Source organism: Lampetra fluviatilis, chromosome 5 (assembly GCF_964198595.1).
Source record: "Lampetra fluviatilis chromosome 5, kcLamFluv1.1, whole genome shotgun sequence".
Lineage (NCBI taxonomy): Eukaryota > Metazoa > Chordata > Hyperoartia > Petromyzontiformes > Petromyzontidae > Lampetra > Lampetra fluviatilis.
Window position 1 is genome coordinate 6,059,120 of NC_136279.1, and position 26,285 is coordinate 6,085,404.

The 26,285-nt window shown below is 47.4% G+C and overlaps 1 protein-coding gene across 5 annotated transcripts in view; it reads left to right on the plus strand.

Moving 5' to 3' along the window:
- LOC144932467 (nuclear receptor coactivator 3-like) overlaps nucleotides 1-26,285 on the plus strand; it is a 170,548-nt gene that overhangs the window by 24,831 nt on the left and 119,432 nt on the right. For 4 of the 5 annotated variants that reach the window (XM_078856562.1, XM_078856557.1, XM_078856559.1 and 1 more), the window contains exon 2: nucleotides 2,887-2,993. The exons of the other annotated variant lie outside the window; for it this stretch is intronic. Coding sequence is in view for 3 of the 4 variants with exons in the window: in XM_078856557.1 (XP_078712683.1) it covers nucleotides 2,887-2,993 (107 nt within the window). In the remaining variant the exon portion in view is untranslated. The remainder of the gene's footprint in view (nucleotides 1-2,886; nucleotides 2,994-26,285) is intronic. 5 annotated transcript variants of the gene reach the window in all.

Sequence of the window (26,285 nt, forward strand, 5' to 3'; positions counted from 1 at the left end):
CCACGGGGAGAGACACGCAAACTCCAAATATACATGCGTCAAAGGTCGGGATCGAAGCCATGACCTCCTCCTGCCTGTACACCAGGCAACGTAGTTAACATCTCTCCACCGTGGCGCATGTGAATTGAGAAGCCCCATCAGTGCACCTCTACCCAGCCCGATGTTCGCTTCTCAGTCCACAACCTGCCTTTGTTGTCGTCGTCGTCGTCGTTGTAGTGAGAGCTCCGATACGAGCTCCTACAGTGTTTGTAAAGGACACCTACTTCAACTGTACATGCGGAGAAAAAAACATTTACATCCATCACCTTAATGGACTCCCCGCACGACGGCGGCAGCGGCGACGCCGACGAGGTTAGCCGGGTGCAACACAAAACAAAGGCGGTTAGGTTCAGGGGGGTTCAGGGGGGTTCGGGGCCGTCCATAAATGACGTCACGCGATTTTGGACGATTTTTGACCCGTCACACGGCGTCACAAAAAGTCAGACCCCCCCCCCCCCTCAAATATGACGTCACAAAGCTCTGCCTCCCCCCCCCAAAAAAAATATAAAACATGCTTCAAATCGCTTTAAACTATTGTCATTGTAGTGTGTATTTAATGTGGCGCTGCACTCTTGATGTTGTAGGAGAAAACATTTATTAAAAAGTCTATTTTATTAAGTAGAACGTGTTGTCTATATTTATTTAAAGTTGCGCATTTTGATGTGACGTCACCTGTCTCGTCACACATCGTCACAAATGTCTGACCCCCCGCCCCTAGGTGCGTGACGTCATTTATGGACGCCCCCTGTGGTGGTGGTGGTGGTGTTTTTTTGAATGCCACATCCTTGCAGCCCCCACACCGCTCCCTGCACCTACGACCCCCTGCAAGCCACATCCCACCCACCCCACCGTGGTCACCCATCATCGAGCTTGCGACGCTAAACGGATTTCGTCTTTCACTCTCTCAGTTCGCGGAGGAGGTCGCAAGCCGCCACTCCGCCCCCCCCTGTCAACTACAACAACCCCACGACTTCACCAACCCAGCATGCTGCCCCCTCGATGGTCGTGACAATCCATGCCGCTATTTGCAGGCGCCGCTTTCGCGTCCGGCGTCCTGCCGAGATTGGGGAACGTCCATAAATGACGTCACGCACCTAAGGGGGGGGGGGGGCGGGGTCAGACATTTGTGACGATGTGTGACGTCACATCAAAATGCGCAACTTTAAATAAATACAGAATTGTTATAAGAACACTAATTGTTGCAACAACACTCCTACAACATCAGAGTGCAGCGCCACATTGAATACGCACTACAATGACAATAGTTCAAAGCGATTTGAAGCATGTTTTATTTTTAAAATGGAAATATGGTTTTGGGGGGAGGGGGGGGCAGAGCTTTGTGACGTCATAATTGAGGGGGGGGGGGGTCTGACTTTTTGTGACGCCGTGTGACGAGGGGGGAGGGGGTGTCAAAAATCGTCCAAAATCGCGTGACGTCATTTATGGACGGCCCCTTGTGCGCGTGGCGGCGGTGCTGGTAGTGTAGCAGTAGTCGTGTGATTTGGCCGTAGGCGCGCAGTCGGTAGCCCTGCGATGATAATAATAACGATGCTCGTGGTGAGTTGGCTGCAGCCAATTGTGGGCTACAACAGCTGCAGTGCGGCACGGGGTGGTTGGGGGTGGATCTCTGCCGTGCTTGTGTGTGTGCGCGCGTGCGCGAGTGAGATTTATACTCGTTACAAACACATTCCTGCCGCTTGATTTGCTCCTCTTTGAATATTAATGATGGAATGACACCTCGGGGAATTGTGCAAATTTCTCATCGGTAGAGAGTTAAACTGCCGGTACATTAAATAATGTATAATGCTCTCACACTATTCTCTGGAGTTTATATTTAGACTTTGTAAAAAAACAACCAAGATACGCTTGTCCGTTTTTCTATTTTCTCTCGCAAACTTTCTCAGATATATATATGGATACTTTTTTTTGTCAGGTCATTGTCGAATGGTTATTTAAGTGGAGAAGTAATTGAAAAAAAAATGTGCCACATTTTGTGCCACATTTTTTTTTGCACGAGAAATACTGCATTTTTACTTGGTTGGTCATGCCTGTAATTTATAATGGCAATGTTTTTTTGCATATTATTTAGGGCATTGCAGTTAACCACCACATTCAAATTTGTAATACTCAATACGAAATTAGCCATAGAGTATAATGCAGCGGCCCTCTTGAGGCTCATTGCGGTTTTCCTGAATAAGATAAATTAAATTTACTGAAACATTGCAATTTATACCCGCAAACCTACAGGCAAATAATATTTTCAAACCCTTAAGCCTCGTTAAGTATGATGCTTTGCTTTATATTGCCCCTCTGATTTCAGTATAAAGCTGTTGAACAACCAAGGTTATTGGAAAACATAGAAAAGTAAACAGCGATTAAAAAAGCGTGAATATTGAGAACGAATATGCAGAGGTACAACTATTGAGAAATCCATTGAAAACAGAAAAAACGTTGGAAAAATCCAGACTAAAGAAATCTCGCAGACATAAATTGACAACTAATTCCAGTTGACGATAGCAAAAAGATTCGGATGCAGCGTAGCGTCCTCTATAGAGGCCAAAGTGATAATGAGCCTGCTGTCAAGTTGCAGAACCCACGGTTGGCAAGAAGACTCCAAGAAGCATCCGACAGACTTGACCTACCCCAGTTAATGCGACAAATGTACTCACATTATCAAAACAGATGTCTGCGTATAAAGCGGCGTCTTTGTGAATGTACGTGCGTTTGCATGTGTGTCGCCTTGCCGTGCCGGCCTTCAAAGGTGCTTCGCTAACAGCACTTGCCCCAACAGTCTGGTTAAGGCTTTAAGGGGGGGGGGGATCTTTGTCTTTGTGTGTCGCCTTGCAGCGTGCAGACCGAGCTGTACCCGTTGAGCCCGCTGGCAGTGACCAACACGGCCTCACCTGGCCCAGCTGTGTCCACGAGGAGGAGCGACGACGTTTGGCCTTTCCCAGGTCTGTTTATTCATTCCGTCCCAAGAATGTGAAAAAAATGTTTCTATCGTGTTCCGTGTCGCAGCTGCAGTGAATACGAAAAATGGAAACAAATTGAGTGGGGCAGTTAATTCAAATGACCCCATTCTTTCGCTATTCGACAACAGCGTCCGTGAGGTAAATGCCAATTGTTTACAACGTAATTCTTTACTCTTATAGATTACTGTGCAGTGGTTATGTTTCCGTCTTGCCTGTTTAATATAAGAGGGAATTTTAAAACACATTTTCGCGCATTAATAATGCATGTTCACTGAGTAATGTTTTTGCGTAACTTGTTTCCATATTGAAAAAAACGTTTCAGCTAAGGTCATTTCATTTTATTTCCCAATTGTGTGGCTGGCATCTGCTGTAGCTAAGCAAAATGCTATCCCCATCACCAGAAACTGTAAATCGACAGCGGCGCACGACCCTGCGTGACAGGAAACAGCACTGGAACGGGGCCTCTGCAGTGCGGCTTTCCCTCGTGCCGAATCGAGGGCGCGTTCCAGTTTCAGGGCGCGCTTTCGTGCGTCCGCTTGCGACAGGGGTGTTGTTCACGCGTTAGTTATTTTGATCGGTGCCAACGGTAACGTAAGCGCTTGGCGCACCGGTTTGAAACAATGATACGCGAAAACGTGCGAAAAGTAACGCAGCCTCTGTGCACGTGCGGGAATAAAACCGTCAGCGTTTCCCGAAGAGGTACATTGTGGGCCTCTTGGCTTAGGTCATCGTTAAAATACATTTGAGCACATATGACCGACTCATAGGCAGAAGTGATAGAGTGATAGACAACTCTGGACTGGTTTCATTATGATTATAACCTATCGGCACGGTATAGGTTCCGATGTTTGGCACGCTGCGCTAAAAACGCGGTAACCCGAGTTTGATTCCCGGCCACAGCGGACATCAGTTGGCGAGCGATATCCTTACTGTTCCTCGGCTCTGCCTTCATAAACCTGCACAGACCAGAGCGGTGAGGTATGGTCAAACGGCCATCGTGACTGACACAGCAAGGGGGGGGGGGGAGGCCTTCATCCAGGAATGGATTGATAAAGGATCAAGGACTAAATTGTTTACACAAATCTTCTTGGTTCTGTCGGTAAAGTCACGTATAATGGAAATAATAAAATAATAAAAATAAAACGTAATTTAATAATTCTCACGACGTTTCGGCCACAACGCAAGCAGCCGTCCTCAGGTGAAGAACAGGTCTGTCAGAAAGACAGCGTCTTAAATCGAAATGTTTACACAAAACCTGAAAGTTGAACTCTTGAGGTGCTGGTGCAAAATTCAGGCTCTCGGTTCACTTGGTGCTCCGCATGGGATCCAGTCCGGGTCTTGCAGTGCACCTGCGTCTGGAATGCCTGAGTGGAATGTGCATTGGGGTGTGCGGCTTTCAGTGATGAAATGAGCTGAATTGAATGCACCTGTTAGGGAGAATTCTGGGAAACCTCGGATGCCAGTGACCGACTGCCTCTTTCTCTCCATATTAAATAAATAATGGCCTAGTTCCTATGCAGTCTCTTGTAAATATGCGGTCGCATTTCCACGCTGTATACAATTTCAAATTGTATTCCATTGCACCAGAGCTCACCTACGCCTCAATTTCCCCCGGTCCGGGCCTGGTTTAGATGTCACTCGCCCCCCTAATGTTCATCGCCGTGGCTCGGTATAGAATGCAGGTCGCCAGGGTCACAGCGCAGCAAACTGCGCCGCTGCTCCCCTTCCGCTGTTCGTCTTTAAAACTGCACGAAACAACGGAAGCTAAAATGCTCGCAAGGAACGACTGTCGTATTTGGTTGTGAAAGGAGTTCTTGGCGCCAAACCAAATGGATCGTGTGTCCGCGCGCGCGCACGTGCGTGTGTGTGAAGTATGAGTTTCATTCGGCCGAAAGCGTCGGGCAGGGCGATGTCTGAGCATGAATGTTAAGCACTCGCAGGGCGGACCTGGAAGTCTGGTGTGTAGCCGATTGCGATGTTTGAGATAAGCCTTTAATGGCGTGCGTTTGAACGTTCAGCGCGTTCTAGTTTACAAATATCATCCACGTGCGGAGGCTTTGGCGGTCGTGTCGATGGCGTTTTCGGGTCGCAGCGCGCGCGCGCTCTTCTCGACGCGATGTCCGTCATTTCCCTCTGAACGCAGGGAGCTTCTTTTCGGAATGTCGGACGTTGTTCCGGACAACACGCGGCACAACCCGAAACACTCCTCAGAGCCATATATCTTTAGATTTTTTCTTCTCTTATATGTTTCTCGTTTTAAGCAGTGTTATTCTTTTAAATGTCAAGTCAAAAATATTTTTTCCTCTGTTAATTTGTAAATGAATATATTTTTATTTAATAATAATAATTGAATGAATGTTCTTGTTACGAAATGGTATTTTAATTGTATAAAAAAATATAATAATTCAACATTTGGCCGAAAATGCCTTAATATGTAGAGGATCGCAAAGCTTGGGCATTTATTGGTAGCACCGGATTACCACCTGGCTACTGCCTTCCAGTTTTTTTGTGGTTCCTCAGTGATTGTCAGATGCAATTTGCATGAACGATAATGCCGTACATAAAACTAAACATTATATATTTTTGTTTGACGGTTTATGCTCGATTTATACTTTATAATTCAGTGCATTCTTTTTACATATGTGGGGGGAGTAATAAAAAAAAGAAAGTCGGATTAATATACATACATGTAAATGTACTTCAAGCAATTATTATGATCAAGCCATCCAGGAGAATACCATTCACCTCCAAGGAATCCATGCGCCGGAGGGGCAGCAGCAGAGGTCGCAACCGGGTACCCGATACCCGTACCCTACCCGATACCCGGCTACCCGTACCCGGCCGGGTACGGGTACCCGTTTGCGACCCTGGTGCGGCCGGGTACGGGTACGGGTAGACCGTGAGTCACTGGTGAGTAACCGTTTGTCACTCATTTCCCAACGTTTTGTCTCTTCTCATAATTCAAGTTCCTAGAATCAACCCACCCGCGCCTGCAACATGGCTTCATCCCAGAGGTCGCAATCAGGTACCCGATACCCGTACCCTACCCGTATCCAGCCGGGTACGGGTAGGATATGGGTACGGCCGGGTACGGGTACCCGTTTGCGACCCTGGTGCGGCCGGGTACGGGTAAGGAATCAAAACCCGTTTGCGACCTCTGGGCAGCAGTGGCCCAGTTGTGCACTGTGAACCCGGACGATTCCCCGGCTGCGCCCAACGTCAGTGGAAGGGTGGGGTCTGAACCCGTTCATGGGCCCCTCTTTTCAACAACCTACACCAACAAGCGTGGTGAAGTGTGGTCAAACAATTCCGCATGACTGAAATGGCATGGGGAGACCTTCCCCCTGTAGCGGTGAGACAAAAGGGCAGTTTATTTTTTGATTTGCATGAAAGCGGATACTTTGTAGATTTGGGGATAATAATGAATCGCAAACAACTGTGGCAGGTGTGGGCAGTTGATCCTTCGGCAACAGATAACGGTGGTATAAACGCTTACGGATTCCAACACCCGCTGTAGGCAAAAAGGAAATCACGGGATCGTACTGTTTTTTGTTAAACGAGATTTATTTACTCTGTACAGCCTGGAATTCCGCCAATTATGTCAACTGGAAAGTGCACAGTTACACACGCCGCGCTGTGATACAGCACAATCGGCCTGGAAGTTGTTGGCCTGATGAAAGGGGCTGCAGCCTCTGGAGTAGCGTGTCTCCTTCATTATGCAGCAGCACAGACGCTGGCAGCTGTCCTGCCCGGCTGCTGAGTGCATGGAACTCCTTTTTTGCTGGCAGCTCTCCTGCCCAGCAACTCCAGCCACGCGCGCAGCAGACTGTTGGCAGATGGCCGCTTCCTGGATCGTCGCTCGACAGTGGAAATCTGCTTGTTCGCTGTGGTAGGTGGCTGCCTAGTTTATTATTAGCTCCGCTGACATTCACTACCTTGTGGTTTGTGTTTGGCCATTTCTGCGTCGTTATTATTCTGCCGTGGTTGTAATGGGTTAGGACCAATACCTCCGGCGAGCACGGTTGGCTACGTGAGGCGCGAAAGAAGTTCAACGTACATACAGGACACTGGACTGTTGCCGGCTCGATCTCCCGGCGTTTCAGTTGAAACAATGGCGCAAGTTTCTAAAATACCCCCCCCCCCTCCGCCTATATCCACCCAGCGGTATAAATGGGTGCACCAAGACGTCTGTCCAGCGTGGAAGTTAGCCTGCAGAGGGACCGCTCGAGTGTTCACTCTGTTGTCCGCCAGCGGTGGCGTGTGAGCAAGTTATCGCAGGGCTGCATCCTGAACTCTACCTAATTTTATTGTTATTTTCCAAAGGCAAGCGGAGGCAAGTCCTCCCGCTCCCATCTTTCTTTCTGCCCCCGACTGTTTGCCCTCTTTGCCCGCCTTGCCAGTCGCCCTGGCTACACTCGCTTCATTTTGCCATCTCTCTGGAGTACATCCGTTGACGTGTTTTTTTTCGGGGATGGTTCTACACTACTGTTATGTGGCCAGGATTATTACCCTGTGTGCCACAAGGGCAGGAGGTCAACATGGCACTGTTTCCCAGCGGCTGCCCTCTTAGGGAGAGGGTCTGTGGGATTGGGGGGGGGGTTCGTCGGCTGTGCTGAAACTCTGTACGGCTTCTTGGCCGTGAACCAGACTGTGTAGCGAATTCATCTCCGCATTGCAGTGGCAGATCATTACCCCCATGAGTTGGAACGTCAAGTGGAATCGGCATTTAATCCCAGGATTAATGACAACGGCAGCAATTACGTATGCACTATCGGTCATTAAATAATTGTTTTCAATAATTGGTTTACGGATATGTGATCGGTAGGATTAATATCGTGGGTATGGTTAATCCTCCATCCTAACGGTGTTGTTGATTTTGCCACCCTTAACCTAACATGAATTGTCCATGACATTTTATGTAAAAAATAAAAAAACAGATTCACAAGAGTCATTTGAAAAACATTTTGTTTTTAATACATTTAAATTGCATTTGCTTAATTATGTAATTCCTGGATACACACATGCTATAAGATTTAAATATGCATGTTTTGTCGTTCTATTTGTGAATGTGATGGTAACAGTGACATGGTACATAAATAGATAGTGACATTGACATTCTACAATGCGAGCAATTGTTTTAATAATGATACAATTCTGGCCAAGACATCAGAGAATTTTTATTCAATGTCCAACTCCACCGGTGATGACGGCGAGGCTCATTACCTGATGGTACTGCTGGAAAATGAAGACAAAGGCGGTCACAGCATCGCGCGCTTTCAGATGCGCTTCTATGTCTGTCTAAAAAGCTCTTCCATCCGATATTCGGAAGCCACTGGAATGATGTGCTTTTAAATCGAGATTGAAAACTCAATTTTTTAGAACTGCTTTGTGTTGAATTTGTTGTCCTTCCCATGCACCTCCGATTAGCACGGTTGGTTACATTTGGTGCGAAATAATTTCAATGTACATACATAAACCCCCAGCTTTGATGAGCAGAAGTGGAATTGGCCAGAGATGATCATGCCTGCTGGGTGGGATGTCAGTGGCGGTGGTGGGAACTTTTGGTGTCATGCGAGTTGCATTCATAGGCCGCCTTTCACCCCAAAGTGTAATTCATCCCAAGCATTCCAGCTCATGAGTTAATTGTGAAGAGTCAACCCAGGCAAGGTTACTGTATAAATGACGTGAATTTCCGCAGCACGGTTCAGTGCAACGGGAATATGCGGCGTGGCCCTCGTCTCTTGAATGCGTGGCGAGCCTGATATTCCCCTGGACGTTTAACTTTTCGTCTCTGCCAGTTGCAAAACGTGTGAGCGTATACAGTAGACCACATTCATTTTCATATTGCACTTACATACAATTTTTTTTTATTCTGAATGCGGCGGTTGTTTTGTTGTTAAAATCGCTAGCTGTTAAATATTAAAGTGACAGTTTGTGTCGTAAGGAAGAATGGTGTTTACAGGCAGAACAGTTCAGCTAAACCAAGTGAATTTGGAATAATTCGACGACGTACAAGTTCGAGTGCCATGTTCACTATTTGCAGGTCTTGTTGTTTGAGAGGTCACACATTGGCCTGAATAACTGTCATTGTGTGCATCGAAATAAACAATATTAGTAGCGCTTTGGGGGAAGTCAATGTCATTATTAGTCTTCAGAAAAACACCCGTTCCCTTCCATGCGAACGTGAACATTAATAACCACTGTATTATTATGGGATCCTTCCAGCTCATAAAAGACTGCTCATGCAAATCCATGTGATCTGTAATGTTAGTCGCAAGTCACCGCGTCTCCCCAGGCTTGGATGAGTTGTGGGTGGTGCTAAACTTCATTGGTGGCCCTAAGCCAGTTGTTGAAATTCCACAATTAGTACGGTTGGTGGGGAGGGGGCCAGTCTCCTGAAGACTTATTTTGACTTCCTACATTTTATTGACCCCAGAGGGACTGTGTGCCGAGTTGACGCCCGACCAGGAATTGAACTACCCAACCTTAGAATGTAAGCCCAGTGCTCTGTCCACAGTGGCTACCCTCTGCTCGATACAGTAATAATATTTTTTTGGGATTAAAACCGCAGGTTGCCAGAAGCTTTTCGCACAATTCCACATTGAGAGCGCTGCGTCGTCAGAAATGCTAAATGTGTTTTTGTTTGAGCAGCACCTGTTGTTTCTGGCTGATGAGTCGTACAGAAAGATGCTTGGATGATAGGCCTTGCTTAATCTTTACACGCACGCACTAGCTGGGATACACTCGTGGGTTTGTGTGTGCGAGTGGCGTGTGTAGTAAGGAGCGGTGGCGGAGCCGTTAGCACGCTGAACCCGGCGAGCTGAGTTTGATTCCCGGTCGTGGCTAACATAATCATCATCATGAGAATTGCAGAGTTGATACGGACCGTTGAATCCAAACTGACGTGTATCCCTCGGACAACAGCGGGAACTGTAGGCCGTGTCCAGTCCACATCTAAAATCGGTGGTGAATCATCTAACCGGTCCTTGGGCCCTCTCCCCCTTGGGTCGACTTAAAAGAGCACTTTGATCGGTAAACATCAGTGTTGGAAAGTCGAAGGTGGCCGGGTGTGGTGCTGGCCACCCACCCACCCACTCGAACGTCGTGCCGGCCTTCATAGTTGCTCAATAACATCACTTGCCCAAATATATTTTGTAAGAGGCCATAGAGGGGAGCAGTCTAGTTTTTGGTGTGCATGCAGGGCATGGGATACAACGTAGATTATTTTTCTGCAAACTCAACACACTTAGGCTTTCGCGACCAATATTATTTGTAACTAATTGGCGCGTTGTTAAAGTCAGAAACCTTACTGGCTGTGTCTGGTTACGACACATTTATATTTACGCGATCAAACTCAAAAAAACTTTATTATGAAACTCAACACGCTGAACATTTGTGCATTTTGGGCCTAAATAAACGACAACTCTTTTTTTTAATAATCAAGCAAACAACATGCACCGCTACATTCATCTGGGACGACAGTGCAATTGTGTTATTGTTTCAAAGCTCAACTGCGTACACGTGTCTTCACATCGCGAGCTTGGCTCGTGCAGGCGAGTGCGCGTGTGCCCGACCCCACGTTCTCGCGCGCGCGTGCGCCCTTACACTCCGCCACCCTACGCTTGTGCCGCGCTGCACCGGGACGGTGATGGCAGCCGACCGTCACCTGCTTGCATCGTGCGAGCGTGTGCGCGTTCTGATCTCTTGCATGTGTGTTCCAGCTGTGGATGTACCGCAGGTCACACTCAACACTAAAATAACACTGCTAGCATTAAAAAAAAACCCGTAGCAGGGGCATTTTAAACCAGCTGCCATCGGTCACAAGGCCCACTTCAATCCACACGCTTTTGTACGTGCCGGCTTTGATTAAATATCACGGCTCGTATTTCATAACGTCCTCATTTATAGTAAGAATTTTTTTTCAGTAACTTAAAGCCTCTATTCTTGTGCATATGCAGTCCTTTTGTCAAACCACTGCAATGTTCTGGAGTGTTTAGTCTCCTCGCTATTCCATACCACTTCCATCCAGGCCCAAACTTGGCTTGGTTTCCGAGATCTGATGAAATCGGGGTACATTTCGCGTGATTTGGTTATTGGCCCTGCATTCTTATTTTCATATTCTGTACACTTCTGACTAATTGCAGTATCCCCTGTGCATATCTCTTGAAAGGACATCGTGATAGGAGTTTAAATTATTCTTGTGGCCATAAGATCGGTCGTCCCATCGTGCCCTGCATGTCACGTGACATCACCACACGGCGCGTATCATCCACACAGCCTTGTTTTAGACCACCAGCACGAAAGAGTCAAGATTGTGACCAGCAAGACAATGACACAGCTGCATCGTTGGTTTCACCATTGTTAGGAATCATCAGTACAGTTTCGCCATCATTTCTATATGTGGACAAACCTTCCCTGATCACTGTGGGGACAGTTTGGCACGGCCCAAGTGTGGTTATGTGCTTGCCACTGTTCATCAGCTGGTATTGGTTTAGGTAAAGCTTTACTTGCTGACCAGCGCTCATTGGGGAATGAACACGATTATGCTGTCTGGGAAGCCCACGACCTATTGCATTTCGGCGCGAATACGCGAAACGAACGCACGTTCAGCCATTGCATATCAATATATATTTCTTGGCGTTCTCGAGGTTGGCAACACATTAGTTTGCGAACAACGTCTGAGGATCGCAATGTTGCCCACCAACAACGGCAGACGAATGCTCGTGTGTATTTTTAAACGTTCGCTCATTCCGGCGTGCGCGGCCACCGCCGCCGCCGCCGCGGCTTTGCGACGGCCGGCGCTGGTGTCGTGGGGCGAGAGTGATAGGGCTGCCCAGCTGCCGTGGCATGCGTAAAAGTGATTCCCGGCGAGCCGAGGGTGGCCTTTGCACGACACCCATTGTACAGTTACCCCAAAAAATTCCGCGTGGGAAGAAAACAAATTTCGCGGGAGCCCTTGAACGGCGTGGATAATTTTTGGTACGCGGGAGAATTGTAACATCTAGAACGCTGTCGAAGCTGTTTTACTCTCGATAGCCGCGTGCGATTTTTTTAAAAGAAAAAAAGTGTAAATCGTCGCCAAAAAGTTAAGAAGGAAAGTATAGTTACTAAATACTTACAGTGAATTCATATGTGCGGTAAATATTTAATGTGTAGCGGCTGGCTTATTGTGGTCCCACTCTTCCTCATGCAGAGATATTGAGATGCTACAGCGTGTGTCCCGTCAGTCTCGTGTGTGCGTGCTCCCTCACGTGCGTGGAGAGTGGTGGCACAGTGGCCAGAGAGCCGAGTTTGTATCCCGCTCATGACCAATAACTGCGGTGGATATTTGAACCTGGTCCTGTGCTTCGCCGACGTCGACTCAGCCTGAAATGAGTACTTAGCGCGTTGTGTAAACATCAGCGCTGGCGAGAGAAAGGCGGCCTGGGTTCGTGTTGTTGGCCACCCACCCTCTTGTGTTGCCATATGGTGTGGTGCTTGCTCACAGCACATGTCCGAATGGTCTGTTTTAAGCTCTATGGGGGAATCGTAGTTTTGTGGTGCGTGCGTGTGTGTGTGAATGCACAGCGAACCCAGCACAGTTCGCACGCGAGAAGCTACGAGTCGGGAGATGAGTGCCGTTACCTCCTTCATACTGATTGTCGTTCGTGGAACTTTTCTATGTAATTGATATTTTTGGAGCTCGGAATGAGATATTGATAAATGGAAATATATTTTTTTCGAGTTTTTTTTTTTTACGTCAATCGAGCGTGGGTGGTTCTCATCTCTTCTGGTCACCCACGAGTTACACAAAGGTGTGACTCATTTTCTTCACCTCAGAAAGATTGACCAAGTCAATCTTTGACCTGGATTTGAACTCATGCTTTTCCAAGTATAGGTAGTATGCACCAACCACAGTGCCATTCAGACGAATGCATAAATTACGTACAGCTCTGTGTGAGTTCACTGCTGGATGAGGGCCTCCCCCGACCGAGGTTGTGGTTCAAAGGGTGTGACCATACTTCACTGTGCCGGTCACTGGAGGTTGGTGAAATTGGCATAGAAATCGAAGTACGTAAATATGTTACGGCAATGGATTTTGCTCTACTGCCAGATGAATAGATTCACTTCATTTCATTTGGTAAGATTCCCATTTCGATTTTAATATTATTGGCAAATTAAATGTATTGTCGCACCAGTAGAATAGGCTTAGACCCATATTGGTTTTGTAAGCTTTTAATTACGTTTAGGAAGAGATCCTTACCTTCCTGTATGTATCTAGTAATATGCTGGCTACTTGTTTCCCTCAATCTTTGCATCTATTCCAAAACAATTTCCATGTATTGCAATTTTTTTTTTTCTAAATAAAATCCAACGGTCGGAAATCTTCATTTTAAACCAAAGCTGGCAAAAATAAGCAACAATAATACAGTCGCATGGAGTGTGCCGTACGTCTCTATGTTGAACTCCTTTTGCACCGAACGTAAACGCGCGTATGCCGCCTGTGACGTTAGCCGAGGGCCATTTGCACAATGCTGCTGTCAGTGTGTGAGAGAGAGAGAGAGCCCGTTTGGGTTCGGAGCCAATGCCAACAGTGCGATCACGTGCCTCCTGTGCCCATGGAGCAGAGGTCGCAACCGGGTACCCGATACCCGTACCCTACCCGATACCCGGCTACCCGTACCCGGCCGGGTACGGGTAGCCGTTTGCAACCCTAGTGCGGCCGGGTACGGGTAGGCCGTGAGTCACTGGTGAGTAACCGTTTGTCACTCATTTCGGGTAGGGTACGGGTAAGGAACGGGTACCCGTACCCATTTGCGACCCTGGTGCGGCCGGGTACGGGTAAGGAATCAAAACCCGTTTGCGACCTCTGCCATGGAGCGAGCGATGTTCGCTCCCCCGCTTGACGGCTACCGTCGCGCCAGAACTGCGTCCTGCCACTGCTGCGTCCCCCATCACCCCTCCTCGTTCAATACCGCTCTGAGCGGCGTTATTGACCACGCATGGAGACGCCGCGGTAATTTATCGCCGCCGGCGCAATGCAATCCAACACCCCGACAGTAGACTTTGCCTAAAAAAAAAAGTGCGTGTGACGGGAGTTTTATCTGCTCAGCCGGCTGACTTGCTCTTGGCCTGCGTAACGACAGTGCGTTCTCTCTTGTACCGTCGGCGAACCGCTCGCGATGAGACTACGCGCGAGCCTTTTTGTTCGATCGCCGAGGTTTATTCCCACATTCATTCGCCCGCAGAACTTATGGGTAGCCTCTTGTAAATTATACTAAGTGTGGTATACATCAGAGGTCGCAAACGGGTTTTGAATCCTTACCCGTACCCGTACCCGGCCGCACCAGGGTCGCAAACGGGTACGGGTATCGGGTACCCGATTGCGACCTCTGGGATGAAGCCATGTTGCAGGCGCGGGTGGGTTGATTCTAGGAACTTGAATTGTGAGAAGAGACAAGACGTTGGGAAATGAGTGACAAACAGTTACTCACCAGTGACTCACGGTCTACCCGTACCCGTACCCGGCCGCACCAGGGTCGCAAACGGGTACCCGTACCCGTACCCAGCCGGGTACGGGTAGCCAGGTATCGGGTAGGGTACGGGTATCGGGTACCCGATTGCGACCTCTGGTATACATGTATACGTGTGTCTGTGTGCCGTCGTGGAGCCACACAATTCACCTGTTGGCCCTCGTCACTCAGATCCTCAAAGCGCCTCGTGAGTTGTTTGTGGTAGAATTTGTGAAAGTACAGTGTGTTACGCTCTCGTAATGAACTCTGAGTAGGCCGTTACTTGGTTGGAATGTTAACGTTGACTGTATCGGCTTCACGCTATTTGTTGACCTCCCCCAGTAGTGGCGGTTCAAATGACAACTACCGCAAAACTGAAGCTTCAGCTAAAGGTTTGGTGGAAAAAAAATTGGAAAAGAAGCGAAGAAATTCGCAATCTCTAGCAGCAGCAGCAGCAGGCATGATCGAGATTCGTAAAAATGTGTCGGAAAACGCTCCTCCACTCGACACGGCCAAGTTATAAAAGTCACGTGCAATCAAACGTGCCAAGTTTATGACTGCTTCAGCAGCGCCACCCGTGTGTGTGGTTGTTGTTGTTGGAGAGTAATCTCGCAACATTTAAATGAGTACGGACGTTTCACTGGAGATCACATCCAGCATCTTCAGGTTGTTGACGGCAGCTCGGATCTTACGTGGCCATCCTACAAAATTAGCCACGGTCAATCTGATGCCAAGTAAAGGCCCTCTCCCATTCGTCACCATCCCTCTCGGTCCCATAATGTAACAATCCATCCAGCACCCGCGCACAAGCCGATTTCATCGCTCCATCTCCATGGTTGTTTGCGATTCTTTTTTTGGTGTGTGAAATGAAATATCGCAGCAAACGGCTACATAGAAGTGGACATTGGACACACTGGTGTAATGCATATTTGAAATGCTTTAAATCCCTTTACAAATATTTTTCCACCCCGGGGGAGATGAAATCATACATTTGTGTCAGTGTGCATTGCTCGTGTTTGCGTGCACATGTGTTGCTGGAGATTGGCACAGAACTGGAAAAATTGGTTCCATCCTGATGCTTACTGTCGAACGTGCTTTGCTTGTGCCGACGGCCCCCGCGGTTTATCGGAGAGCTCGTATTACTGCCCATCATCATCATTGGGAAGGGGGGAAATTATTACCATAACCAGCCATTATGAAATTTAAATAAATATTTAAAATTGTTGCTGCACCAGCCCACTTCCAGAATTATGCATATGTGAGTTGTCTGTGACCGAAACTGCACTGGGTTTCTCCCGATTTCATCAGATCTCCAAAGCCCGAAGCAGGATTTTCTGAAGCTGGTTACAAGCTGCTGTGGGGGCCACGGTGTCAGCAGAGGGTAGTGCAGCAGAATCCATTGCTGCGTTGTGCTCTGCTTCAACGGCCGTGCACCCGGTGTTCACTGTCTTGCGCTAACTGGCGCGGTGAAGTATGGTCAATAACCCCCTAGACTCGCACAGTCTGTGGGGATGCCTCTCATCTAAGGAGCTGTATGTACACATGTATCTATGCACCAGTATCTAAAATGTCTTCCTGCACGCATTTTGTTTTGCACATTATTAATGCCTGATTGGCTAACAAGTGACGACATCACGTGTCCCTCTATTTAAGACCAAAACAGGAAGATTGATCCACAACTCTGGCTTGTCGCCTGATGAGGCTGGTTGTAATTACCGGCGAAACGTCGTACTCGAATTGTAAATGTTGTGGGTTTACTCTCCAACACATCGGTGTGCTATACTAGTAACGAATTCGCATATTTTGTTTACGTGACAAACCTTTACTAATTGGCCGTGTCGGGTGGTGGCGAGTTTAACGACACACTTATATTTACGTGATCTTCAAACGCTTATGACCGATATCTTTTAATGTCACCGCTACCAACATTTGAATTGTTTTATCCCAACGGTGTCCTACAAGCAGGCCACGTGTGGTTTCAGTTATTACCGCTCTGGCGGCTTGAACCACAGTTTAACCGTGGCAACAACTCTTGCCAACTGCGGCATCGGGTCGAGTGTGTCATCCTTTTGTATGCACGCGTGTGCGGCGTTTGCGTGTGCGCGCGCGCGCGCATTTGTTTGCGTGCGCAACAGTGAGCGGCACCGCGCTACAAACCCGGCGACCCGACTTTCAGTCTCGCTCCAGGCCAACGTCGGTGACGAATATGAAATACACAAGTTCCGTGACTATCTCGTGACCTCCGTGCCAAAACCCGTGGCGGTAATCGTGGGTGCGCATTTTCAGCAGCCTCTGCTCGGTGCGCGGGCAAGCGGCCAGATAACAGCGGCGCTGTGTATCGATTGCCAGCAGGTTTTAGCGCAATTCCACATTGAGAGCGCTGCGTCGTCCAGAAATGCACAACGTGTTTTTGGGTTGTTTGAGCAGCACCTGTTTTTTTTCTGGCGGATGCATCGTATAAGCAAGATGCTTGGACGGTCACTCGGCCATTGGCGGTCGCACGGTTGTTTGTCGACGGTGCGCCTTGCCTCATCTTTGCAGACGCGCCACGCCAGGAGTACACTCGTGTGTTTGTGCGTCAGAGTGGCGTGCGTGGTGGGGATCTTTGGTGGAGTCTGTAAGCGCACTTGGCTACGAATCCGGAGAGTTCGATTGCCCGCCACGGCCAACGTCAGTCGAGTCATCTAAACCTATCGTGGGCCTCCCTCTAGGTCAAATAAACCTTAAATGTTTTCTTAAACATCTGCACTGGGGAGACAAAGGTGGTCGGTCGGTTGTGGCACGAGCCACACCTCCGGAGACCTCGCGCTTCGGTCTTAATCGGCGCTCACTAACAGCACTTGCCTCAGCCGCCTGTAACGTTATATGGGGGATCTTTGCCGTTGTGTATGCGTGTTAGTTCTGAATGCTTTCACGCATTTTCACGAGAGCCCATCGAACACAGAGGTGCTTTTACTCCGTTGCTTTGTCAGGCAGACTCGAATCCATTGGGTCTCACTTAAACTGTTTAAGAATTAACTTCGTCTGTGCGTTGCTACAACGATAGCCAGTGATTCAATACTCAACTCTGTTTTGAGTGATTCCATGAAGGCTGTTTCTGATGGGTGGTTTCTAACACTGACCTTATTATGCAAGAGTCGAAATTATTTGCAGTAACCGCTCTGCAAAACGGTCCGAACTGAAGCTCATGCTGCTTGTTTTCCTCCTTTCGGTTGCTTTCCAGACTTTGTAAAATACCGACTTTACGACTGAAAAGCCACAGTTGAGCAGGGATTGAGCGCGGAGGAGACAAGATATCTTACCCGTCGGCGTCCTGCGTGGCTAGTTTAATTTCAAATGAACGTCTCTTTGCCCCAACACCCCCCTACTATTGCCTCTCCCTGCCACGCGCCGTGAATGCTAACGAGGCTCCGTGCCGTACGGAAGACGACGTGATTCAATTATCGGCGAGCGGCTTGAAAACAACAACATCAACAACCAAAAATGGTGGGAGGGGGGCCAGCAAATCCTCCTTCCCGCCCCCCCCAAAGTGAATGGCGTGACACTGGCACTCCGCCCCCCCCCCGCCCCCAGACCCCCCCCAGGAGGGGATGGAGAGCGTGGTCGGGCCCCCCCCCCTCCCCTTCTAATCAGAGTTTATAGCAGATCTGTTGCTGGTTGAGTTGGCATGCCTTGGGGGGTCGTGCCGATAGCTGGCATCTGCTTTGTTAATGAGGCAATTAGGGAATTAGGATTGTAATTTCTGAGCATTCGATTTTGCCGGACTTGCCAACGAAGCTGAAGGGAAGGGGTGGGGGGGGGGCGGTGGAGCTGCCAGTAAACTGAGAAAGAAAAAGGTTCGAGCAAAGTCTGTGTCCACGCTTTCCGAAGTAAAATAACAGTGATGGGTTTTCCCAAAGCCGTTTGCTATTGTTTAGAGGTGGCTTTCGAGGTGGTGTTTTTAATCAGAGGATTGCCGCTGAAGACTTTGCAAGTCAAAAACGATAACGAAGGGGCGCAACTGATATTGTTGGCGATAAGTTCTTGGTATTTTGTGCATTTGCATTGGGATAAAGTCAAAAAGTAGAAACAAATCTGTTCGGCTCATTAAAAGCATTTAACGTCGATCAATTGACTCGGTACCATTTTATTGGCTTGGAGCACCAAGGTGCCGCACCAGCTGTTACTTTCTACAAAATGTAACAACGTTCCCGACTTTTATTGTAAAGTCGTGTTTTTAAAAGGCTAATTACCAACCTTGTAAAGCTGTCCGCGGCGGTGGCGCTCTGAAGAATACACAGCCCCGGCGATTTTCCTTCGGTGGTAAACAAATCCCCGGTTGGGTCACTTACAGCGCAGTCGCTTTAACAAACAAAAAAAAACCCCAGCTGCTGCTTTTGTTTACGATTAATGCGCGCGTGTTTCTGCCATCACCCGTCGTCGTCGTGGGGTGTGGACACGAGACGGGAGGGAATGTTTCGGCAGACCAAAGGTGGCGCGCGCTAAACTCTCCCAAGAGAGAGAGAGAGGAAAAAAATAAACCACCAAAAACCACTGCGCCCTTTCCAATGCAGCAACAACAACAAAATCTCGGCGCTGTATTTACGCGTAGAATTTATGGCCCCGGTCGACTATGACCGTAACTGTAGCAAGTCAAAAAAAAATCCTCGCGCGCCAGTTCTCCACCACGATGAGGGCAGCCACGCGCGGTCTTGTGAACTTTTGACTCTCCCAAGTACAAAGAGGCGGGGGTGGGGGGCCCACCGTGTAATTCTTTGTTTGAGAGTCGGGCTAGAGAATGCACTCTCGTTCTTGACACCAATACCTGTAAACTTCCTGCAAAATATTTTTTGGGAAAACGTCGTTTTGGGTTTCGTTGGGACTTGCGCGCGTGCGCTTAATCATTTGTGCGCGCACACGCGCGTTGCTTTTGGAATTGGTTTGTGTGCGTATTGTTGTTTACGTCGCTGTGTGCACGCGCGTGTGCGCTTGGACGTGTTCCGACCGAAGAGACGATGCAGTGAAGCGAGTCATCGTTTCGTGTGCCAGGCAATGGCACCGTGTTACAGTGTTATTGGCTTCAGATGCACACGTGTCATTCATTGCCACTAATTGGTGGCTATGCGCGTGACCTGCGATCCAGCACTGTGGATGCAGCAAGGAGGGTCTGCGAAACTCCCTCCCCGTGGGCGTCGAGAAGGTGCCATACCCCGGCTTGCCAGGAGAAGGCGACACAGCAAAGTGTGGGCTCCACCTGTTCCGTCTGTGTGGGATTGAGCGTTTCCCCCTTGCACGCGCGTGGGTTTTTTTCCGGGCACTCCGGTTTCCTGCCATACGTACTGCGCAAGCACTTGTTAATCGGCCGATAACACCTTAATGTACAGAGGACTGCAGAGCTTGGGCAATTGTTAGCACTCGCTCACCGCGAGGCTGCGTTCCCGCTTGCCTGTAGTTCCTCCTTGTGCCTCCGAGTTGTTCACTGTCTTGGAGAGCGAATGAATACTGCGTGGAGGGCGGCGCATCATGAGTTGAAATCATTAATATCTGCAACGATACTGGGCCCTCGCTTCTCCCGTCTGCTCTGTCCAGCACGGTGAAGTTCTGGTGAAACAACCCTCACAACCGACACCGCGCGGGGAGGCCTTGGTCCAGCAGTGGATTGATGAAGGCTTGTGAATTTTTTGTTACAATCTAAATGTTTGCGTAGCACACGTGTGTTCATAATACGGTGTAGTTGTGCTTTCTGAAAGGGTTGCATAACGCAGTTGCAACATTGCAATTAAAAAAATTAGCGTGAATGCAAACAAGATGCAATGAAATGCCAATTTAAACGAAAACACGTGCATCACTCGTGTGATACCCAATTGCAAACATTGAACTGCAGTCGTTTTAAATAACATTTGTGTTCCTTCCACATTACTCAGCTTCACTTCACTCTGAATTGGCTTACAATTGAGCTGAAGGGCAAAGCAAGTCATTATTGATATCAATATCGACAAGTTACTTCTGTAATTGATTGTATGCATTAACCACAATACTTGTGGTCAGAATGCTAACAAAAAACACTGATAATATATGCCTTGAAACTGATTGGTCCACACCAATCAGTTCCAATGCATTTATTACTACGTTATGCAACCGTTTCAGAAAGCACAACTACAGACATGATTCCTTGTAAAAAGGTTTCAGTTGTGTTGCCAGAAAAAAAGGGGAAAAACCCTATTCTTATATTTTGGTACTGGCAAAGGAGGTCAAATTATGTAGTTTATTTACGTATTTTTTTAAGATAATTCATTCAAAAGATTTGTTTTCGTCAGCCAATATCGTTATCCGAGAAATTCTATCCCTTGTCGCGAATAACGAGAGAATACTGCGGCTGGAAAAACAAGGGGCCTCTCATTCGCGCCGTTAAAAAGAGGAAACTGCGATGGTTTGGCTATGTCATCGGGTGCGGCAGCAGCAGCCTCTCGAAAACAGTCCTCCTGTAGGGAAGGACCGAAGGATAAAAAGAAAGGGGAAGATAAAAGGGACCTGGTTTGGGGGAAAAAAACTCAAACGGTGGACTGGAGCAACAACTACCGGAGCCGCTCTCCTCCACAAGTCCCAAGACGGCACGTGTCGGAGGATACGGGGCTGCCGAGTCATCCTGAAGGGCAGCAGCATGCCGACGATGAAATTGGTCGCGGGGATAGCAGTAGTAGCAACAAAGCCATGCAGCGAAAGTTACTTGAAAACAGTTTGTTTGGACATGTCGAGGAACTTACGATCAGGCCACTCGCGTAAAGTTACGTGAATTTTGCACACGTGCGTCCATCACTCTACACCTATGCTGAAGTATTGCAGCAAGTTGGTTTGTTTATTATTGAAAATCTTTTTTTTTTTACATTTGTGGTAGAATTACCTATCCAGCATGGTGAAGTATGGTTAAAAAGGCTGTACATGTTCTTATAATTTCCAATGCAAAATTATGTTTTATCTCACCCGGGTGGGCCTGAGCCAAATGATCAACTCAGTATCTGGTTATGGGTTATATTTCAGCCTATCCATTCCTCTGGTGTTGATAAAATAAATACCACTCGGTGAGGAGCCAACAACGGTGGTTCTCTTCGCCAGGGAGATAAATAGTGAAGCGTGGTTGGCATTGCCCCTGGCGCAATGAATGAAATGGGACGTCCTGTCCAATTCCTTCTCCCCCAAACCCCTCCTCAACCTAGCCTGGCACTTTGGCCCCTTGGTCCTGTGGGCCACATGGGCTCAAGCAGTTTTTTTGTATTTGTTGTTGTAATTTGCTGACCCCGTGCCCCTACTGGAGTGGATATCTGTGAAAATTAACCCGTAAAAACTAAGTTTTTCACTATAAATCCTTTATATGCGTGGCGGCTAGAGTACTCTCGTCCTCTGGCTTGAGATGGCTGCCACCTATGGGTCAGATGATTTCCTGTCACCATTAAGCAATTGGTAATTAAATATTATTATTTTTTTCCTAAAAAGTGTAAAATTTTGGGAAAAAAAATTCACGAAAATAAATTGTCACCCACAACGAGTCTGTGTGCAAAATGTCAGCTCGATTGGATCACGGGAAGTGGGTTAAAAAACGACCGAAAGATTTGCATGGTCGTAAGCGCGCAAGCAAGCAAGTGAACTTAATATAAAGGATTTAAAAAGAGCTTCATAGCTAATCGGATTCATCTAGTCTAAATAAAGATTCTGATTCGGTTGCAATGTCTGCGCACCCCACAGGTACACCACTGAGAGAGTTTGACCCACGCCACAGGTTCCACCACTGGCACGGGCTGACAATACAGATGAGGTCAAGCTCATTGCAAATTTGACCAAGGTGCATTGAAGACCAACAACAGGAAGGGAGATATTATAGGTCTTTTGAACGGGCGAATGTTGATTAATTCTTCTCTGCAGTTGTTTGAATTGTACAATCTGTCAGTGGTGTGGTTGTGCAGACTCTTCCGTGCGCGGAATGCAGTGCAGCGCCTAATGCTTGGTGCACTGGGAAATAGTTGGATTTATTTTCTTGCTTATTTTTTTCTCCACAATTCAAAACTCCAGAGCATCACAATAGCACAGTTTGTCATGCTGAGCCAGGCTCATCCGAACCCGGTAAACCCAAACTAAAGTGCAATATAAACGCTCCGCCTGTGATTTAATTCCCATTTTGTCTGAAATCCCCATTCATCAAGGGGAGGGTGCATTTCTTCGTGCGTTTGACACAAAGCAGATTTGTTCAAACAGCCTGCGCCGCTGTGAGGTGCCAAGTGGCCGGCCAGCGTGCTATGTTTAAGTTTAAAGTTACTGAAAAGAAGTCTGTTTCCTGCCCTTGGCTGCACAAGAGCGAACCTGGGTTTCGGGCTGGAAGCATGAATGCAGCACTTGGCAGCATTCTAAATCATGTTTTTCTTAAAGATGCTGCAATGGCGAGTCGGTATCTGCTTTCTCATTCAGCACATGGTTAAAAATGCTCCACTTACTATTGACTTCACCCAGTAGAGTCCATATTTAATTCTTCAAGTGGCATAGTCTGGGTCCTTGACAGCCAGTAAAGAGGCCCCATTGCGCATTTTGATTGGGAACCTGTACAGGAGAAACACGAGGCCTACCTGCCGCTGCAAACACGACCCAAAGCATTGCACAAGTTTGTCACAAGCAAAGAATATTGTTCAGACACATTTACACACAGCCGCACGTAAATTAAACATTTGCGACATCTCGTTTTGATGTTTTCTGAGGTACGTGTCATAAGGGCGAGTTTTCCCATTGCAGCCAGAAGACAACTGGATAACATTGTACGAATCACAACATAAATCTAATTCGCTCGCATCTCCGTGTTCATCTTCATGTTCTTTGTTAATCTTCGAATCTCCATTGACGTTCTCTCTGCTTGGTCGGTTTCTCTGTCTCTGTAAGAATTCAGACCCCTGTATCTCAGGTTCGATGTCTCTTGGCCAGGTGATGGGTAAAGAAGTGGAATGTCTGTAGGCACGTGGGGGAGTGTGACTGGTAGGGGGTATCTGTAAGTATGTTCCAAAGTCGTGCACACTGTCCTTATTCTCAAACATGTATTGGGTGAAGCTCAACTCCATTTGATCCTGAGCCATGGGCGTGAATTCCACATTTATTTGGCAGATTAGGTGTTCCAAGAGGATGACCTCTTGTAGACTTCTCACAGGGGAACTTATTTTTGTATCAACTCTGACGGGATGAGTCAATGCTCTGTTGAGTGAAAGCCCCCTCGTGCCTTGTCGGTCGTGAGGTCTGTATGGCCATGTTTCATCAAACTGATCAGCACAGGTTTGTGTGGTGAAGGTGGTGATGTTGGTGGTGTTGGTTTGCATCCTCCTTCTCGTGTCCTGCCACCACGGTAATATTTAACTTTCGTGATGATGATGTTGTTAGATGTGTGAGGGGGTGAAGTTGTTTGCCTGTGTTCCAAGGCGTGAGTTGCGGTATTATGAATCTGGCTGCATGAGTTTTACTTTCCACTGCCAATATTCTAATTTTCCTCCGTGGAAATAAAAATACATTTGTTTAGATATGGTTTTAAAATCTCCTTTTAACGTTGATGAGGCAAAGTCATCGTTTTTACAACTTGTACAAATAAAGCAGTTACCGCGTTGGTTTTTGTGGTCGTGCCGTACAGCCCCATGTTGTGTTTTCAGGTTGCACTGCGCGTTGTTTGTCATGATGTCCGACGTTCGCACGGGCTGGGGGCTTCTCCGGGAACTCAGTGAATGGAGTTCTAAAGAACTCACAAACAAACACCTTGTGAAAGACCCAACGCAGAAGCTCCCTGGGTTTGATTTTCCACGAAGGTCATGGTCCACCCTAAACCAAATATACTGCACAAACCACGGCAGATGCCTGATGCACAAATGGGAAATTAAAAACTCCAGTGTACGACTGTGGTCATCCAGAATAGACCGTACAACGTATAACGACGCAATGCCCGATCCACAAATACGAAGGACACTTTACAGCGATACACTCCGCTGCTCCTCACGTGGTTGTCTGGCTTGACTACCTCAATGTGAGATTGTTAGTTTCATATTGTTAGGTGTGCCTGGGACGTGAATTTATCAAACATGGGCCGCAAAGGCCATGGACATGCAGCGGCAATTTGATAGCACTCGTGTCACCGTTAGTGCATTGACCATGAGCAACGACTGTATAAACGTGTTGCAGCGGTGGCATCTGAGTGACAAGTCCGTCCAGCGAAGGAAACATAGCTTGTGGAAACGTGCATTGATGAACGGTGATTATTCTGCGGAGTACACAATCGCGGGTAGGTCATGATCAGACTAGACATTGCCATCCCGGTTTTGTAGATTTATCCAGACTGGGGGGGAACTAAAACTCTTGCAATTCCCCGATCAAGACCTTTGCGTATAATGGCCAAAATATAATTTTGCATCTTACCAAGAACACTGTGCCCATTTCTGGAATGACCATTTAGGTATTTTATTCTCAAAGTAAATTATACATCGAAGCTGTAATAACCAGGGCTTATTTTCTCAATTAATATTTTCTGGGTCGCCGGTATATTTCAGTACACTATGAGACCTCAGTAGCTGGAAATTGACTCGTATCCACAGGTATACTGGATATAGCGTGCTGGATGCAGATCGTTAGTTGTTAGTTGTTTGCCTCTACATCAGCCATACAAAAGAAGGAGCTCAATTAAGTTCCTAAAGAAGCTCCCAGTACGCCATGTCGGACGTTTCGCTGCACGTTTCTGGGAGCTTCATAAGCTCAATTCAGCTTCTTTATGAACTCGGTTAAGTTTCTAAATTAGCTGGCAATATGTTGACCGAAACGTCGGACATCATGTCAAACAACACGTGATACGACCCATATATGGGTCCGAGAGAAACACAGTATTTCTGTTTTTTTTCTCCCCATCCGTAAATAAAAATGCGGTTTTCCATGCAGCTGCAGGAATTGAACTTTTCTCACTGCATATTAGTCATGTGGAAAACATGTTAGACTGCTAGGAAATATAACCGTCTTAATAATAGATTATTGTGTGGCACTTAGGAGAAAATTATTGGTTTCTAAATAGTGCCTCATTAACACATATATTATCATTATGTTTATTGGGATGAACTCAACTTGGCCCCATTGCTCTGATACAAATAGAAAGCCCCTGCTGCCATCTTTGTGGAAAATGTGAAGGCGCCAACGCATGCTTTATAAGCAAATTGGGCAGCGTCACGCGATCGTTGGCTGACTCAAGCAACGTGTCACATGCGCTTTCGCCGTGTGTAAGGAAGCAGATTGCAGCACACGCAAAACTTCCTGCTTGAGAAACGCTTTCGCAGTTGCGCGATTTATTACGCGAATAACTACGTAGATGGTTTTAGCAGAAGCAACGCAAGACTTGTGTGTGTGTGGGGGCTGGGGGGGGGGGTGACGTTGGTGGATTCACACAGTTGCGTACACATTTGTCCGCTCAACGTTCTTGCACAGCTGAATTGTGTACAGTAGCGTTTATCTGGCATCTCTGCAGAACAGGATTAAACAGTGCAGCGTTGATCACCTATTACCAGGACTTAATATCGGCCAGGTCTGTCTGGGTCATCGACCCAGAAAATACGATCTGCATCCAGCACGCTATATCCAGTATGCCTGTGGATACGAGTCAATTGCCAGGCTACTGAAATATACCGGCGACCCAGAAAATATTAATTGAGAAAATAAGCCCTGGTTATTACAGCTTCGATGTATAATTTACTTTGAGAATAAAATACCTAAATGGTCATTCCAGAAATGGGCCCCGTGTTCTTGGTAAGAT